At 50.0% G+C, this 18,413-nt stretch overlaps 1 protein-coding gene across 4 annotated transcripts in view; it reads right to left on the bottom strand.

Annotated features, from left to right (window-relative positions):
- The window catches only part of LAMA5 (laminin subunit alpha 5), a 74,899-nt gene that overhangs the window by 19,167 nt on the left and 37,319 nt on the right, over window positions 1-18,413 (bottom strand). Inside the window, exons 7-30 of one of the 4 annotated variants that reach the window (XM_085519663.1) lie at window positions 17,908-18,023; window positions 16,938-17,056; window positions 16,331-16,421; window positions 15,942-16,076; window positions 15,541-15,603; window positions 14,115-14,255; window positions 13,620-13,757; window positions 13,083-13,217; window positions 12,529-12,663; window positions 10,930-11,067; window positions 10,702-10,754; window positions 10,403-10,502; window positions 9,842-9,894; window positions 9,338-9,443; window positions 8,575-8,674; window positions 8,198-8,354; window positions 5,976-6,105; window positions 3,474-3,616; window positions 3,266-3,372; window positions 2,693-2,846; window positions 1,866-2,026; window positions 1,199-1,307; window positions 831-928; window positions 128-326 (exon numbers count right to left, since the gene is read on the bottom strand). In XM_085519663.1, the coding sequence (XP_085375789.1) occupies window positions 128-326; window positions 831-928; window positions 1,199-1,307; window positions 1,866-2,026; window positions 2,693-2,846; window positions 3,266-3,372; window positions 3,474-3,616; window positions 5,976-6,105; window positions 8,198-8,354; window positions 8,575-8,674; window positions 9,338-9,443; window positions 9,842-9,894; window positions 10,403-10,502; window positions 10,702-10,754; window positions 10,930-11,067; window positions 12,529-12,663; window positions 13,083-13,217; window positions 13,620-13,757; window positions 14,115-14,255; window positions 15,541-15,603; window positions 15,942-16,076; window positions 16,331-16,421; window positions 16,938-17,056; window positions 17,908-18,023 (2,881 nt within the window). Of the gene's footprint in view, window positions 1-127; window positions 330-830; window positions 929-1,198; window positions 1,308-1,865; window positions 2,027-2,692; window positions 2,847-3,265; window positions 3,373-3,473; window positions 3,617-5,975; window positions 6,106-6,392; window positions 6,532-8,197; window positions 8,355-8,574; window positions 8,675-9,337; window positions 9,444-9,841; window positions 9,895-10,402; window positions 10,503-10,701; window positions 10,755-10,929; window positions 11,068-12,528; window positions 12,664-13,082; window positions 13,218-13,619; window positions 13,758-14,114; window positions 14,256-15,540; window positions 15,604-15,941; window positions 16,077-16,330; window positions 16,422-16,937; window positions 17,057-17,907; window positions 18,024-18,413 lie in introns of all 4 variants that reach the window. The other 3 variants (XM_015881489.3, XM_015881488.3, XM_015881487.3) reach the window with 3 other exon arrangements.

The raw sequence follows: 18,413 nt of genomic DNA on the forward strand, positions 1-18,413 counted from the left end.
TGGAGGTAAGACAGAGGAGCCCATGGGAATTACAGCTTCAGATACAAGGTTCAAGTCTTGGTTAAATTCCAAGAGCTACAGAAGAAAGAAGAAAAAAATCCAGCCCACCCCGCACCAATGCTGCTACCTGCGGTGGCTGTAGGAGGATGAGCTCTATGGTGGAGTCCATTGCTGTGGGAGGTCGAGGTGCAGGCTCCAGTGGGACCCCAGCTGGAGCCACATGGACAGCCTGAGCCAGAGGGACTTCAGGGGCAAGAGGCAGAGCCTGGCCCCCCTCCAAAACGACTGACTGGGAAAGCTTTAGGAACCTTGAGGGAATGCAGGAGCTGCTGCAAGAGGAGACAATGGGATGCAAAGAGAGAGACTTTGGGGATCCTGGCAGGAAAAGCACACCCTGTAATACATGGCAGATGACAAAGCATAACTGATGAGGGAGAGCTTCTTACTGGGACCGGCAGCTCTGTGACAGTAAGAACAAAATCTTGCAGAGGCTAATACATTATTATACATATCAAGAGTACAGCAAGTACCTCTTGCTGTATGCAAGCAAGGACAAGAAAGCTTATTCATGGTGACAGCTCAGTACCTGCCACAGGAAGCAGCATGGAGCCCAGGGATGGGGCCAGCAGCCTGGCTTCCAGCCCTTGTTCCAGCATCACCTGCTTGGTGGATGTGGACAAGGTGCTTCACCTCAGTCTCCTATGCCACTGATTTCTTTTAGCTGGGTCAAAAACTTAAAAGGCTGCAAAGCTGAGGGAAGTGGGCAAGCAACTCTTTGGAGTTACAGCCACGTTCATGCTAAAATCCTGATGGTCTCGAGACTCTCTTACCTATTGGATGAGAACATGCCATGGACACTGATGCAATGCACTTTCGGCTCAACAAACTCCATGGTGAACTGCTCAGCAGGAACAAGGTACACTTTGTGCTGCCATGCATGGAAAGGAGACACCCAGTTAAACAACAGCCTCTGGGAGCCTACAGTGGCTTCTGAGTCCACCACCCATGCACGAGAAACCCAAGTCCTGTGATCTATTTTAAAACACGCTGCTGAGCACCCTCTCCACCTTGGACTGCACATGACATGGATGGAGATGCAGCATTGAACCCAACCAGAGCCAGAAAGCCCTTCTGCCAGTACTACTCCCACCTCTCCATCTCATAACCTGCAAACAGCAACCCCCACTGGGAGCCTCACCAGGAAGAAGTCAGCCAGGTCAGCAATGAACCGAATCGTGGCCTCCGAGGTAAGTTCAAAAGTTGCCAGTCTGCTCTGGGAATCCACAGCAACCCCTCGACAAAGGAAACTGTGAGACAAATATAGATTTTGAGGCCAGCCTTGAGCAGGGTTGTGACACATTTCTTGTCTCGCCAGCTATATGTCCTGGAGGCATTTAGACAAAGTCCCTGTAAATCTTTTGATGCCTTTTCTGGCAGGTTTCCCAAGGACAACTCAGACATTTGTTTCCCACTGCAAAGTTTGCAGCCTGAAGTCAGACACTTCTATAGTTAGGGGCACGGTTTGACCTTCACCAGTGGCTCCAATAAACCTGCTTGTAGGTCATTCCCCAAACCAGGGCCCCTACCAACGTACCCAGTTGTAAATGGGAGCAATAGGCCACTTGGCAGAGGTATTACAAAACTACATTGGCACGCTAATGTGCCAGGATGCCATGCAGCTCCCAGGGACAGTCAGTCAGTAAAATCCATGCCCAGTTAGAATGAGTTTGGACACGTGCAGCTTAGATATACAACACTGCAGCATTGCTTTGTTTATGCGATAAGGCAGAAAAAGCTCAACCAAGGAAGTCTGCCTTAGCCAGGTCACAGGGGGACTGAACTTACTCTCTCAGAGCTCACCGTACCTGTAGACACACGGGTAGAAGGTGAATGTGCCCTGCTGCATGGCTAAGTGCGGCGAGCTGACGGCAACACCCACCAGATGCAAAGCATTGGGGTTGGCATACTCCACCACCAACACATATTTTCCAGGTCGGGCAATAGGCAGCGACAGCTGGACTTCCACCTGGAGAACAGAGACACAGCTGGAGGGGGGGCTCCTGTCCCACCCCCCATAGCAAGTACACGTGATGCCCATGTTACAAATCCTCTGCAGCAAGCACTGCAGTTTGCACCCCTCATGGGAAAAGATACACAATGGCTCCCATTTGTGGCATTTCAAGTGATCATGAATTAAAAGGTGTTCACAGCTCTGGTCCTCAAATCAACCTCTCCTTGTCCCTGTGCAGCAGTTGCTTCTGAATGAAACAGAGCAAAACAAGCCATACTCAGAAGAATGTGCTACTTGTTTGCATGGGGTGATTTGTTCCAGCTTCACACCCTGAGGTTTGTGTCCCTGTGTTCAGGTGTTTGTAGAGTGTCTTCACTTCTGTTACCTGCATGCTGTAAGCTCTCAGGGAACACTCTAAGGATACAAGCCAAGGCTGCAGGGGACTTAGGGATGATGCAACAACTCTTAGCACATACCATGCATGTCTTTGCAAGCTGTTTGCATACAAGACACTGCTTTTGGTCTTGAGCAACAGGGCATGCAAGCACACAGCTCCAACACTGATGGACTAACTAACTTGGGTGCAACATCTTCTGTTAACCTGCCCAGGTTTGTGCAAAGCACCAGACAGTGCAGAGATGACTGCCACCATGCAAGGGATGAAACAGAAGCGCTACTCACATCGTTGCCGCTGCACATCGCCATCCAGGGATGGGAAGGGGTGAGCTGCTCCATGGGACAGCCTCTGGGTAACCGGTTGTCCAGCCTGCACACTGCACCGACCCCTGCCACAGCAGGGAAGCCATCCAGAGACAGGTACTTATACAAGAGGCAGCTAAAAGCATTAAGAATTTGAAAAGAGCTGTTGTTACATAACAATTGTAAGAGCCAAGGGCACCCATGAGGACTGTGCTGCCCAAAGAATCATCTCTGGCTACTGTGGTACAAGACCATGTGTTACAGGACCAGCAAGGACAGTCAGAACAAAAAACTTCTCCCCTTGCAGTGTGCTTTACACTGGGGAGCGCTGCTATAGCAGAATGTCCAGAACCCACCCAACCTCCCTACCAGCTTGGACAGAGGGGCCCTGGGCAGCAAAGCAGATGCAGTGAGATGCTCTAAGAACTGACCAGACTCTGCCCATTCATTTTTAATAGTCCAGCAAGCATGAACTTGTAGCCTTTTTCCAGCACTACTGACTGACATATACAACACTTGGAATGGCACATGGCATAAAGATACAGAGATTCTTACTTCTGGGTGGCTTGCTCTGGGGCTGGCTGGTATGTACATGGATCCGCGACCTTTAGCTGCAGTATTGGAGCTTCATAGTATGAGCTGGGTAACAAAACCAGATAGTCCTAGGCAGAGAAAAAGGAGAGTTAGTTCCATGTAGGACACTTGCCCCCGCAGAGCTGCTGAAGCTCCTTGTGGCGGATGGAATATAGGGGCTGGTCCTTACCAGCAGCACACCCTCTGCTTCAACAATCAGAGACCAGGTGTTGGGGTTGAGTACGAAGGGCTCCCCAAAGCTGTTCTGGGGGACGGTGACAAAGGCTGGCTCCGTGCTGGGAGCAAAGACAATCTGCTTGCTCTGCTCTGTACCTGGAGCGGGAGGGACAAGAGGCTGTGAAGGCACTGGGGAGGGGATGGAAAATCTGGGGCTGCAAATCAGAGGCTGCTCTCAGGAGAGCAGCTCTAGCACAGCAAGGAGCCCTGGGCTGCTGCTGTCTTGGTGCTGCTGTAAGAGGCACCACAATCCCACACTGACCCGTAACAGAGTCATCTGCTCTGAATCTTCTAAGTAGCTTAACTGGAGAAAAATATTAAAATCAATGTAAACCTTAACATTAATCCACAGCTCTCACAGTGTGCTCTGCATACCTGGACTGCAAAGCTCAGAGTATTATATGCCAAAGAGCGTTCACTCATTTGTGAAGAATTTATCCTAAGAATTGCCCAGATACATTTTTCCTTAGGGATATTCTGATCCCAAGTCCACAGGCAAATTAACTGTTTTCTCACAAACTCTCAGACTCCCAGTCTGAGCTCCTGTTCTTCTTGTCAGCCATAGACTGAGCTAATGATAATGACTTTAACCCACAGGAGTGCAGCTAAATGGCTCCTTGGCTCAGCTGATACATTTCTGTAACCATTCTATTCATTAACTTTGGATGAAAAAACAGCAGAGCATCTAGAAGCAGACTGTGCCTGCCCAGCAGTCTCAGGAGGGTTTTTAAGCACATGGTTAAGAGGGATTCACTGAGTATGGCTGCATGGGGAGCAGATGACATGAAGAAGCGGAGAATGCCACACGCTGACTGTCTTGGTATGGTACATGGACATCATGGCAAATTGCAGAAGGTCAGAAGCTAAAGCAAGGGCTTTTGCTGCTGTTGGGAAGAGTCAGCCCCTTCTCATGTGTGCTAGATCTGCAACAGCCTGGCTTCAGCTGGGGCCAAGCTCTCACTTTCACAGATGGGAAGCAGAGGTGAGGATGTGAGGAATGAAGAGACTTCCCTGAATAGGTCACAGGGCAGATTTCTTGACAAGCTGAAGTTTGAGAGGACTCCTTTGAGAGATTACACAACTCAAACTCAGACAAGTTGTGGAGGTGGAGTGGGAAGAACTGGCCAGTAAACCATATGCTTGGAAAAGGCTTCCCTTTTCACAAGCCACATCTTGCTTGTCTTCTTCAAGCAGAGAGAGACTAAATGGTCAAATATGACCTTTTATCTTCTTTCCAGGCTGCTTGTCCTTTACCACTCGCCCATTCCACCCAGGCAGAAGGTGGTCTAGCATTTCTCAGGGCAATTTGGTCTATGAAGGAAGCTGCTGTCCTGGATCCCTTTGCTGGTGTAGCAGTCCGGCAGTTTGCCTTTCAGCACTAAAAAAATCAAATGCTGCTTCTGAGCAAAGAGAGAAGCACATCATGGGGTAAATAAGCTCTGCTGCTGGACAGGAAAGTTCAAATACTTCCTGACCTTCAGTGGGATCCTCAAGCATGAGCTTCATTCATGCTTCACTTGGCTTTCTGCTGTGTAATATGGCTGGCCTTAAAATTACCAGCTATTTTTCCCCTCAAAAAATTAAAAATTAAAAAAATATTTAAAAAATCTTGGCATTTCAAATGTTGTGTATCAAATCAAAGGCAAAACACCTTTCATGTCAACTCAAGAGAGAGAACAGAACTTCACATATAGATAAATTAATCTGCTGATGTCAACAACCTCATACTGTGCAAGTACAGAAGGATAACATGGCTGTACAGTTGACAGAGGCAAAATCAATCAGCCAGCTGTGCCCTGGGGTACTTGCATGGCTTCAGGTCTGTACCCACTCAATTCTGCTCACACAGATTCCCAAAATAATTGATGCCTAGGTCTCTAGGATTGTTCAGCCACCTTTTAGTGGCTCTTCTTCCTCTTCAGCAACTTGTGCCTTGGTAAGAAGCTAATCACTGGAGTGCACTGCCTGTATAACATGCAATTTCAAGTCACATCCAAAGCCTGTGATGCCTGGTTTAGGAGATGCACAAAGCAAGGATAAGCTTGCACACATTAGAGTGGCTGCCAAGACTATGTCCAGCTGCCAAAGTTTGGATCCCATTGCCAGCACTTGGCAGGTTCTGGTTTTGTGGATACTCAGCTCAGTTCTGTCTGTAGCACTGGGGTGACTCTGCCCCTTGCTGGAGAGACTGTAACTAGTTGTATAGCAGCCTTATCCAACAACAGTCTGACTGATAACAGTCCTCAATGTGTAGCCCCAGAACTGGAGATCAGCTTTCTACTGCTGTGTTGAATAAAAAAAGCTATAGGCTCAAATCAGCCTTTGAGTTGGAAGGGCAGGTCTAAAAGGTAAAGCCATATGGAAGTGTCTTCTGAAAAGGATGATGTAGAAGGTTGCCTGGAATGGGGAGGAGGTGGCGATGGTGCAGGGGAGCAGAGCAGTCTGGGATCCTTACCTCTCCTTCGTGGCTGATAAGCTGTAATTTTGCCATATACAGTGGCCCCTCCTGAATTAATATACCTCAGGATGACATGGAACAGATAGAGCTCTGCCTCCTTCACGTTTACAGTGACTCTGATTTTATTCTGCAAAAAGCAAAAAAGCACATGGGGCGCACGTCACTGGGAGGCCAGCTCCTGGCCACTCACCTGCTCTGCAGGGGAGCCTCACCCACCTGCCTACCTGCCTGCCTGCCTGTCTCTCTTTCCCCTCCCCACCATCCCAGGGCACGGCACTGGCCAGCCACCTGGGATGGGCACACTCAGGATGGACACACCTGGGACGGTCACACCTCAAACAGGAGAAGGGGTAGAGGAGCAGTGCTGTAGCGTGGGATGCTCTGAGTTAGTCTAGAAGTGAAAAATGCACTTACAGTTGCCACAAATATTAAACTTTCCTTCCTCAACGACCGAGACCCTCCCTTCAACACTGGCGGACCCCCGGCTGACGTAGCGGAAGACGAGGCGGAAGAGGTCGGGGGAGGTCACATTGAGAGTCACCACTACCTTGGGCTGGTGGGAGAGAGAAAGGGGAGAGAAGCAGAGCACACCTTCAATTACCTCCACCGCTGACAGCCACCAGCCCAAGCGCAGCCGCTTGGCTCACTGCTCCCAAAGCGACATGCCACAGCGCAAGGAGAAGACAAGCACCCTGGCCCTACAGCCCCAGCATGGGCACCTCACAACATCATCTCCTCCAGAGCTGCCTGCAGAGCATGTAAGCTGCTTGTGGGAAGGGGTGGAAAGCCTCTGATCATGTCTGGAAGGTTCTCTGGTACAGAGGGATTGTTCAGCTAGCCTGGTACACATGCCAAGTCAGAGGAGAGGTTTTAAGAAATACTTGCTTTTCTTATCTAGATATGCTCTCGGGCTTTGTGACATAACCAGCTAGCAGGTAGCAAATGCTGAAGCTATTGCCCTTGCACTTCCACATCTCTGACAAGATGCCTACAGACAAGGCTGAAAATGGAGATCATTCCTCATCCTCAGGAAACTGCAAAGCTAAGAACCACTGGTGCCGAGGGAATGTGCCACTGAGTGTGCATCAGTCCTCCGCCTATCTTGATACTGAGTTAAACAGATTCTGTAGGTCCTACTCATTTTAAAGAGATCTAAACACCTGCCTGAATACCCCTCTGCTTATGGTGGAAAGCAGGAGGCTTGCCTGGGGAGACTCCTCAGGAGGGTTGTGGTCCTGGGAGCTGCAGCTGTACACCCACAGGAGAGCAAATGGGAAAGACCTTGTAGAATGCAAACTACAGGAGAGAACTGCCAGCAGAAAGACATGAGCTTTCCCTTCTATCAAGGTCTATTTCTACCTCGGTGTCAGCACTGGATGCAAAACAAAGCCAAGAGCTTGAGCATGAGCATCATCCTCAAACTTTAAGGCTAGAGTTTTCTCAAGGGAACCTACAGTAGTTTGCTGCCTAGCTCCTAAGTACAAATTAAATGGAAAAGAGTCAACACTTCTGGCCTCTCTGTTATTTCACTTAAGTTTGAAAAGAAGGAAAGAAAACTGAAAGTACACACACCAGAATAACGAACCTTAAATGGGACAAGACTGTCAGAGAATGACTGCTCTACATTCCATCCCCAAACACACATACAGGTGACACTTCAGCAGGTGCCATGCAGAAGAGGAGTCCAATGAGAAGTAAGAGTCAACAGATGAAACAGCTTCATCTCTGGGGCTTAGACAATTCCAGGTTAGTGAAAATCATAGTTATGGCAAACCATCTATCAGCAAGAGCCGAGGCTGAGGTCTAAGCTGAATAGGGAAGCAAAGAATCTGCTTTATTTTTGGAAAAGGGTGAGAAGGTTATGCGGAAAGTTGCAAGAAAGAGCAGAGTCAGAGGAAACAGCCACAAGGAAACCCTGAGACAGTGTTTATAGACATCCCTGTAAGCAATCACCAAGCGACTACTTTTGTCTAACCGGATTAGGATGTCAGGGGACTCCCAGTTTAGGATCTTTCCCCTCATCAGTCTATGCTGTCCCCAGAACTACAGGAAATATCTCCACAAACAGGCTATAGATATACACAGTGCTGTTTATGCTGGCTGTCATGTGGCTCTGAGAAGCGCTTGGGATAACAGATGTGTGCCAAAAGCACGACAGCTTTCTGCTGGCTGCATCCTCCCTAGGGGGAGCTGGGCTGGAATGGAGCCACCCAGTATACCTGGATGGAGGACATCTGTGCGTATCCTCGCCAGCTGAAACCCTCGAACTCCAGCGGGTTGTAGCCAAAGCGCACAGCCCGGCCAGCTGGTGTGGTCCCTTCCTCCAGTTCATATTTCAGGTGGTGGAGGTCAGGGAAATAATGGTCCCGCACGGGTCTGGGGAAGAGAAAGGAGCACTGTTAGTTTTATATAGAGGGAAAGGCTCTGGACTCACCCAGCTCATCCCCCCAACCCCTTTAGCCCTTTGAGGTGCTACTTTCAGACACTTCACTGTGGGCAGGAGGACACCTCAGCCAACACATGGCTGCCATCCCAACAACCAGGTCCCTATGCAGGACACACCAGCCCCAAGGCAGGGTCCCAAGGTGCAGCTTACTGAGTGCAGGTGGGCCCACGTGTGTTCTGCCGGCAGCGGCAGGCTCCACTCCGCTCCTCGCAGGACGGCCCCAGTGACCCGCCGACGTCGCAGCGGCAGCCTGTGGGCAGGAAGTGCCTGTTTACATTCCCTACACGCTAACGAGCTCCTGGTCCCTAATCAAAGGCGCACCCCAGCGGGTGGGGAGGCTGGGGCCACTATTTTTATTCCATTGTATCCGTTTTCATATTGGCTCCAGCCCCACTTGGATCAGCTCCTCTTCCACCTCAGCGCTGAGATATTTGCAAACGGTTGACGGCTGCGGGAGGAACAAGGCCTGCAAGCCCTCACAGCCAGGCACTGCAACGCAGTGGCCTTGTTCCCTTTTCCCAACCCTTCCGGGACCGTGTGGGCCGGCCGACGGCAGCCGGATCTCCTCCTTCCCCTATTCCCATGGTCATGATGGAGAGCAGCCAACCCCACGTATCCATGTCCACCTGCTCCCAACAGGCAGAACGGGTACAGCTTCGAGGACAAGACCACTGGGTTCCCATCACTCAGCTTTACGGACCTTTGTTCACCAGTGGTAAAAGTGTGAATTTGGGTCTCCAGATACCCAGTAAGATCCTGTACATGTTCTAGGTCATAGTATGCTGAAGAGAAAGAGGTGGGACATCTGCTGCTTCTCTCCAAGGCCAACAGTCAGTTGAGGTACACACACGCTTGCTGCAGTACCAGCCCACACGCTCCCTTCCATCACCTGAAACATCAGAAGGGGACTCACCTTGGCAGCCAAAGTAATTTGCGTTCTCCATACTGAAGTAGCCATCTTTGCACGCTGAGCAGAACTGGCCACAGGTGTTCGGTTTGCAGAAACACTGCCCATTGCCCTAGGAGAGAGGAGGGATGGGAGCTAATTCTCTCTCATTGCTCCTCGTGGCTGAACCATTACTCAGCTATGTGGGTTCCAGTCAGAGGTGCTGGAGGAACATTGTGAATTTCATGCTTCCTGTGTGTGGGTGGGCCAGATAAGGGCCAGATAAGTGCAACTGCCCAAAAATGCAGGCAAACAAAAATCCAGGCATCCTGGGCCAGACCAAGAAATATTTAGGTGCCTAATTTATGACAGGTCTTAATCCTACATTGTAATGCAAGCAGACAGTGGTGTGACCTTTGAGAGTTCAGTGTCAGGATGGGAGTCTCCAGCAGATGCTTGGAGAGAGAGCTGAAACACACCCAATACAGCACAGATCCAGAGGTGCCTGGAGAGAGAGAGGAGCAAACCCACCTGCTGACACTCTGCAATTCCACTGATGGTGCCCTTGGTCTCACACTTGCAGCCTGGAGAGAAGGAGTTGAACAAGAAAGTCAGAAGAGCATTCAGCACCTGAGAAGAAGCCTGATGGGTGAACATTACCCACCACACCAGAGGACACTGACTGAGATAACAGGACCTGGGAGCTGGTCATGTAGAGGGTAGGATTGCATAAGGGCTCGCTTTTCATTTTGGACAGTTACCATTGCAGATACAACTGCCAAAGACATTTGACTTCTCTTCACACTGTGCCATGAAAGTCTAAATGTGCACGGTCTTCAGCAAGGGCTGAGAATGGCACAACTCATTGCACAAGATCTGTGTTCCAGCCCATGTGAAAAGCTCCATACTCTAGCCTTTCCCCTCTCCACAAAGTGTCCCAGATGCCTCCAGCACTGACATATCCCATGGTAAGAAGGAAGGAAAGGTATCACTTCAATCCAACAGTGGTGGTCCCACTGGCTTGGGTTTGAATCTTGTACAATTATAGCATGGAAAGGACTTTTTGGGGTTGTGCATTTGCCATTTCCTTACTTGTGCAGCCATAAGGGTTATCTGGAGTCAGGTTCCAGTACAAGGGCTTGCATCTGTCACAAGCTGGGCCTTCAACGTATGCCCGACATGCACAGGAGCCCTGGAGAAATGGAGGAGAAAAGAGCAGGTGAGAATTTCCATAACAGCGGCTGAACATAGTGTCTGCTACCCTAAGGTGAGCAATGGCTGCTTCCAGAACTGTTCTTTAGGCCCAAGTGAGAAAAAGAGGGATCATGCAAACTAACTAACTAAATAAGATGGCCTTTAGAGGTTGGGCAGGTTCATCTGGTGATACTCACTGAGGCCAGCGAGGGATCCGCAGTCACTAACCCAGCTGGGTTACAGGAGCCCACTAGAAAAGAGAGGCACAAGGAGGGATTTATAGAGACAACTCACATCCTGACTGCTCCTCAAAGCAGTTATTTCTTTCCCAACATAGCTGTTAGGGAACGACATCCCATTTACCAGCATCACACCATGTCCAGGACCCCATAATCCCTGCCCCAGGAGGAGAAGGGAGCCACTACCTTCACAGTGTGGAAATCCATAGGCGCCTGGTACACAGCTGTCACAGCGCAGCCCTGTCACTTTGGGTCGGCAGCTGCACTGCCCCGTCTCCTGGTCACACGTGCTGTGCAAAGAGCCCTCCCTGGAGCACTGGCAGGCTGCAAAAGAGGGGAGAGAAACTGCTGGGCTTGCAGGGCACAGAGACTCCTGCATTCAAGGCCTCCTTCCAGCGCAACCTCTTTTGTCTGCCTGACCTTCACCATCACTGAAGTAGTCAAAAACAGGTTATAAATAACAAATGCACTCATTCTTTGATCTAGTTTATAAAAATCTTTTAAGAAAACAATGTTCTCACATTTTTTATCAGAGCCATTCATGCACATCTATGTGTTTTTCAGTGGCAGGGGGAGAAGTTTTGGTTAAAGAAAAGGGGAATGTGTGATCTCATTCCAAACAGACCAGCAACCAACAACTGATCCGCAAAAGCTCATTTGCACCCAGATACCAAGGAGCAATACTCAGCCATGATGCATGCAGGCAGCCGCTCTGCAGCACAGCACCATGCACAGCCATAGCACTGTGATTCCTGCACAACCTGCCTCCTGCAAACCACACAGTGATCCTGCTGCCCTATCACATGAAAGGTCAGCAAGCTGCTGGGGAGCTGCCCCTGCCCTCCTGGCACAGCTAGCACTCCTCAGTTCCCTGCTCTGATGCCAAGGGGGACATGGATACAGCAAAGCACTGCTAATGAAACAACTGATTTTTTAAAAGCCAGGTTTTCCTCTTCTTTTCCTGCCTCGATTCCTCTACACCTCTGCAATCTGGATACTGCTTAAGGAGAGGGGAAAAAAAAACGACTACTGAACTCCTACGAGACCATTTCAGCCATTCCTCCAGCCTCTTCAAAGGCATATTGCCGGCATCAGCAGTTGCAAGGAGTGCTCTGCCAGCTGGCTTCAGCTCAGGCATCTACATTTAGTATGGTGCAAGAGGGTGATGATGCTCTTTTGTTGCTTCAGGGAAACGGTATCGCAGATTATTTTTTAATGAGCGGTAAATTCTTGCTAGGAGACATAAGAATACATCTGGCTTCCAGTCAGGCTGCCGACAGGAGGGAGATGGGGACACTGCCCAGAGCTGGAGGGGGCCATTTAGAGTAACCAGAGCTCAGCCCTGGCACCAGCAGGAGTGAGGCGGTGCCCAGGGAAATCATTGGAAAGCTCTCTCCTTGAATTTGACATGAAACCCCAAATCCTGTTCAGAGAGGGAGTCTGAACCTATTCATTATCCACAGGTCTGTTTCAGAGGCCATATAACCACTCTGAATTTTATTTCCAACCAGCAGACCTGAGCTGCTGCTGTTAGTGACAACGAGCTTGGAGAGACAAAACTGCACAGCCTCTGGGGAAGCATTCCTTAGAGATGTCTCCTCATTACAAAGCATGCCTATCTGGTGAGATAGCCAGGTGAACTGTGCACAAGAGAACTGATTCCTGCTGCAAGAGCCAGTTATATTCATATATAACCCCTGGAGCTGCATTACAGAAAGGGAAACCATTACTAAGCCAGTAACAGCAGCTATTCCCCTTCCACCCCTGAGATCCTTGTTTACTCACGTGTGCAGCTGGGGTACCCATAGAAGCCCAGGGTGCACTGGTTGCAGATGTGCCCTGCAAAATTCACATGGCATCGGCACTGTCCAGCTGGGCTGCAGTTGTTGTCCACAGCACCCCGGGAATCACAGGAACAAGCTGGAAGAGCAGGACTCCAATGAAACACCTGAACCACGGCCAAGCACTACTGGTCTGAATTATCAGTAAGTCCCACAGGGTTTGGTTATTTATATCAAAAATAAATTCATTTCTTCATTCCACAGAGAGATGGGGAATAGTTTCATTTAGAGTCACAGCCATCAGGAAAATGCCCCTGAGAGGTGGGGAATTTCTTTTCTATTCAATGCTCCTTCAGCAAGTTATTGTACTAAAACATGTGTCCAACCCATCAGTTTAATGCTTTTGTTGCCCTCTTTTTAAATGCTTTAATTAAAAAAAGTATTTTAAAAAATAGTAGACATTAATTATACTGTATGGAGCAAACAGCTCCCCTGACAGATGTATTGGGGAGACAGAGCACCCTGACACGAGGCCATTCCCATCCCTTTGCTCCTTACCATAGCAGTGGGGGTAGGAGTGGTGCCCAGGGCTGCACTGCTCACACCGTGGCCCTGCAAATTCAGCCCTGCAGAAACACCTCCCGGAGGAGTCGCAGCCTCCTGGTAGAGTCCCAACAGCACTGCAGCCACACACTGCAACAGAGGGAAAACACCTGAGTTCCAGGAGCAAAGCTTGTGGCACAACGGGGCTTTTTCTGAGGCTCTTGAACAGCCACATAAGCTTTCAAGCTGTTGATCTCTGCCCATTTTTGCATGTCTTTCAAAATGCCCACACTGCCACTTTCTAGTCTTCCTCCAAAATCCTACCATAAGATACTGTCTTTGCTATATCTACTCTACAGCTGGCAAAGGCACACTGCTGTTCTCACACTAACAGCCATTGTGCCACCCTTGTCTCTGTGCATCTCTTCTCTAGCAAAGGATCTGGAAGCAAGGCAGAGATCATTTTAGACCGTTTCTGCCAGCACAAGAGGACCTGCTGCACACTGGTCTACCCATGGAACCCACCCAACCCTGGGGAGGACAGATACTCACACTGGCACAAGGGATAGTTGAAGTAGCCGGGAGCACATTGATCACACAAGTGCCCTTCAAATCCTGTTCGACACAGGCACTGTCCTGTCTCACTGTCACAGGTGCCATCGTACTGACCAGGGCCAGAGCACTGGCAGGCTGGAAAGCAAGAAGGGCATTAGTTAATAAACAGCTTCTTAGTGTCTTCCCATCCTAAGAAAGGAACCAAACTGCTGCTTCCTCTGGGCTGGAAACTGGAGAAACCACAGGGGACAGAGCTGACAGCAAGTATGCCCAGCCCAGAGCTCATATCCATATGGAATTTCTCAACAGCCCCCCAGGGCTGGGAGGATACTTGAGAGTCACAGCCGGGTGGAAAATACCAGCAGAAGTCCTGGGAATTTGTCACTTGGAAGTGAGGCTGGAGAATTCCTCCCTGCAGAGTGAATGGAGGGTGGGGAGAAGCAGGGAGGTGAGCAGGGGGAGGCATGGGACCGCTAACCCTGAGTCACTCACGCTGGCAGAGGGGTCCATAGTGGCCTGGAGTGCACTGGTCACAGTGTGTGCCCTGGAAGTTGGGTTTGCACACGCACATCCCCACCCGAGGGTCCTTGCGGCAGGCATTGCCTTCTGTCCCACCAGCGTAGCAGTCACAGTCTGCAGAGGAGACACGCAACAGGCAACGACATGAAGAGGACAAAAGATGAGATCGGCTGTCAGTTGATCTCTGTTGCTTGGCAGAGGTCCATAAGGACAGCAAAGAGGATGCAATGCAAGAAAACAGCTCACAGGGTTGTCCCCTAATAACCTCCGTATCAGATGCAAATGTTTTAACCAAAGCCTGCTTAGGTGAGCAGCACGGCTGGCTCATGGGGTCACAGGATGGCTGGGAAACCTCAGCATCAAACAGTGTACAAGGTGCTGGTGTGGCAGCAGGGCAATGCACAGAGCAGATAAACGCTGTCTGCACAGCTCTCTCAGGGCTGATTTGGCGCAGCACTGCCCACGTGCTGTGCACAAATTACCACAGATTTCAGCTACCAACGGTGAGGCTTTGGCTCTTTTCCTGCTGAATCCGAGCCCTTCTCCCTGTCAGGTCCCTCATCCAGCTCAGCAACAGCATGGGTGATGGGCTGGGGGAGGGAAGAGCAAAACTTGTCCAGCAAGCAGAGGGAGGGGGAGGCAGGGAAATAAGAAGGGAAGTGAGAAATTCCAGTTCAGGAAAGAAAAACCTTCCTGGAAGATAGAGAGTTTAGAATATCAGAAGGAAGGAAAAGGTTATCTGCAGCACACTGGGGAGCATGAGACAGGGGGGGGATGAAGGGGGACACCGTGGGAAAAGAGAAGGAAAAGGACAAAGGAAGAGATCAGCTGAGAGCAGTGATTGTCAGAGAGGAGGGAGGTGGAGGGGGGCATGGCTAAGAATTCCAAACAACAGAGAAAGCAACGTGGAGCAAGCAGCTGAATGCACACACTTCCCAGACACTTGCAGCAGTGCTGCTCATGGCTTTGTGCAGAGGGGCTGTCAGCAAAGACCCACTGCATCTTCCAGCCCACAGAGTGCACAGCATGCATAGCAGGACAGGTCTATATCAAAACCCAAAGGCTGAGATCGGGGAGAACACAGCTTGAATTCCAGCTCAGCCACAGCCCCTCTACAATCTTAGGGTATTGCTTATATGGAGGTCAGAAGGGACATTCCCTCACGGTTTGAACCTCAGAAGAAAACACAGTCATGCTCTAAGTTTCCCTATCTACAACAAGGGGATCATAAAGCTCACCTTCCCCAACCGCTCAGCAGCCTCCTTTCTCAGAACCGCTGAGTGTCAGGCTTGTCTCTTACAACCTACAATCCCTTTAAGCTGAAGACCTGATCTTGCTTTAGAGGGCACGATAATAGCAGAGTAATTGCCAAAGCAGCAAGGAAAATTGCAGTGCTTACTTATTATCTGTCCTGCAGGGAGCACTTGTTCTCCAGTATCATTATAAGCAAAGGCTGGAACAGCTGCATGGAGAGAGACATTGCACAGGTCACCACACCAAAAATCAATTACAGCCACTCTTAACCTGGGCTCCTGAATGATGTTTTTTTCCCTCCTGCACAAGTGGGAGATCAAACATCAGACAAATGGGAAGTTCCCAATGACCCTCTGGTTCCGTCCCAACTCACACCAAGCCCAGACTCATTCACATCTATGGGAACCACTCCTAGGACAGGAGTGCTTATGGGGCATGGGATAAAGAGAGAGAACAGCCCCAAACAGGGCCCTGACCGCTCCTGCACCTGCTGAATCTAAGAGGTTCTGGACTTGGCCACCGCATGACCTCTCTCGCTGTACTTACGATAGCAGTGGGGAAAGTCCAGGTATCCCTCAGCGCAGGCATCGCAGTGCTCCCCAGTGTAATTGGGTTTACAGTAGCAGCGACCAGTGAGGTCCTCACAAGTGCCATCGGTGAAGTCGGACTTGCAGTTGCAGCCTACAGAGGGGACAGCAGTGGTCATCACAAGCACAACAGGGGCACTGCTACAACACAGTACAACTCCCAGGTCCCCTGGAAAGGCAGAAGTGGCACTGGAAGTCTCAGGATAGAACACCACCAGTCACAGCCACTAGACCACGCTGGGATCCCCATCAGGACAGACAACCCACTGCTGCCTGGAGATCACAGATACCTGTTCCAGGGTCACCAAGTAAAGGAGGGTGTCTATAAACTGCAGAGATCACACTCACGATAGCAAATGTATGGAGAGTCGATCGGGTGGTCGGGGGAGCGGTAATATCCTGGGATACATCTCTCACAGTTAACACCAGTGGTGTGATGCTGAAAGACACAGAGGGTGAGAGGGGCATCATTTCCTCTGCCTGCAGAAATGGCTTCATGCTCATCTGTCAGATTTCCTAACAGGGTCCAGAGGGAGTGACTTGGGAGCACACAGAAGGCCTAAATCTGATCAAAATTCCATACACTGATTTGAAAGCAAAGCATTTCCTGTGTAAACTCCGCGTCCTCCCATAACTCCAGCTTGAGTTCCAGGTTCCTATCTGACCTCAAGCTCATTCTGCTTGCTTCAGTTGGTAAAACACCCTGACTGCTCAGGGCTAAGAGGATGGGACTAATCTGCTTTCTCCAGCAAGATGGTACAGCTAAAATGTTACTGCCCAGGTGTGCTGTTCTTATTACTGGAGCATATTCCTTTCACCTATGGCAAACAGACCAGATTTCCAGGGGGAGAACCTAATTATGATAACAGAGGGTGGGGGCACAGAGCTGAACTCCAGGTGTGACTGCAGAAACAAGCACAGGGATCTGGAGCAGCCTTTTCCAGCACTGTCCTACCTGACAGTCAATGCAAACACCTCCTCCTTCATACTTGTCCTCACGACTTTTGCTGGCTTTGTGACGATCCACCTCTGGGTCGTAGTAGCAGTCGTAAGCATGGCCATTGCAATTGCAAGCTGAAAACACAGAGAGGTTTTAGCTAAGTCACCAGCCCATGGGGGTCCTGGATCTCAAGATATTAACCCCTCCTGATGGGTTTGCTATTGAATGGGTTATGTTTCAATGAGGAAGTACACCTGAATGAATCTGGGGGATCACCCAAACTTTGGAGCCCAAAAGCACAGAAGAAACAGCTCTGCCATAAGGCTGTGTTTAAAACTGTAAAAAACACAGCAGGCACAAAACCAGGACAAAAATATGTGCAGGCATGTAGAGACGAGAAATTACCACCTCTGGGGCCTCCAGTAGTCTGGCTTAGAGGGCAGTATTCTTGCTTCTTTCATCCCACCTATGAGATCCAGCACCAGGTGGGGGTGCTGCCCATAGGGCAGTAGGACCCAGCCCTGCCATGCTGCCCTGCCTTTCTATGAGTTCATATGGTGGTGCAGCTACACTCTGTGCTCTGCACTCCCACAGCAGCACAAATTCCAGCGTCGGCGTTTACCAAAGGTTTCTCCAGACAAATAAAGATGTCGTGTATGTAAACAGACCCAAGTGCAATTCATCTTAGAGACAGAATTGAGCAATGGGACTCGCCTGTGTGAACCCTTGGACACGCAAGAGGAACCGAAACGTGATTATAATCATAGCCCTGCACAGATCTCAGGGCGAGCCTCGACTAAACAAAATTAACCACCGTGTAAGCTGTGCTGCAGCTGTGCCAGTGAGCTGCACGTCACCCAGCACTGCACACCTCCCAGCGCGCCGCTTGGGTGAAGGACTTCATCGCTCTGCAATTTCAATTGTGGTCAGCCTCTGCTCTGTGATACAGCTGGCAAGAAGGAGGCCAAACCCAAACCTGACTTACGTTGGCATTCGTTGGCACTGTCAGCAGTGGCAGGTTTCCACGGGAACTGGTTGAAGCCAGGGCAGCAGCGGTCACAGGAGCCACCGCAGGTGTTGTGCTGGCAGTCACACTGCAGCCTGCAGGGGAGAAGAACAAAGCATGGGGGTTTGTTCTCCAAACATCCTGGAAATAAAGGCTTCTAAAGCACTGTACCTAATTTTCAGTTTTATTTATTTATTTATTTTCACCTGAGCCAAACACCTCTTCCAATGTCACTCACCACCTTCCCCTTCTTCTCCTCCTCCCTCATCGCTTTGCTTTTGTGTAGTAGAAGAGGCACAGCACAAATCAGCATGCACTGCTGGATGTGCTGTACAAACATGAGGCAGCTGGAGGGGGGGAGCAGGAGGAACCTGAGCTGAAGCAAACCAGCACTTAATGGAGCTGCATGGTGCAGGGTCAGAGAGATGTCTGTGCTACTGTGCAGGGCTGGTGGAAAAGGGATAAACGACAGCCCTGAGCTGCAG

The sequence above is a fragment of the Coturnix japonica genome, chromosome 19 (assembly GCF_054131305.1).
Source record: "Coturnix japonica strain WE chromosome 19, WE-NBRP24, whole genome shotgun sequence".
Taxonomy (NCBI): domain Eukaryota; kingdom Metazoa; phylum Chordata; class Aves; order Galliformes; family Phasianidae; genus Coturnix; species Coturnix japonica.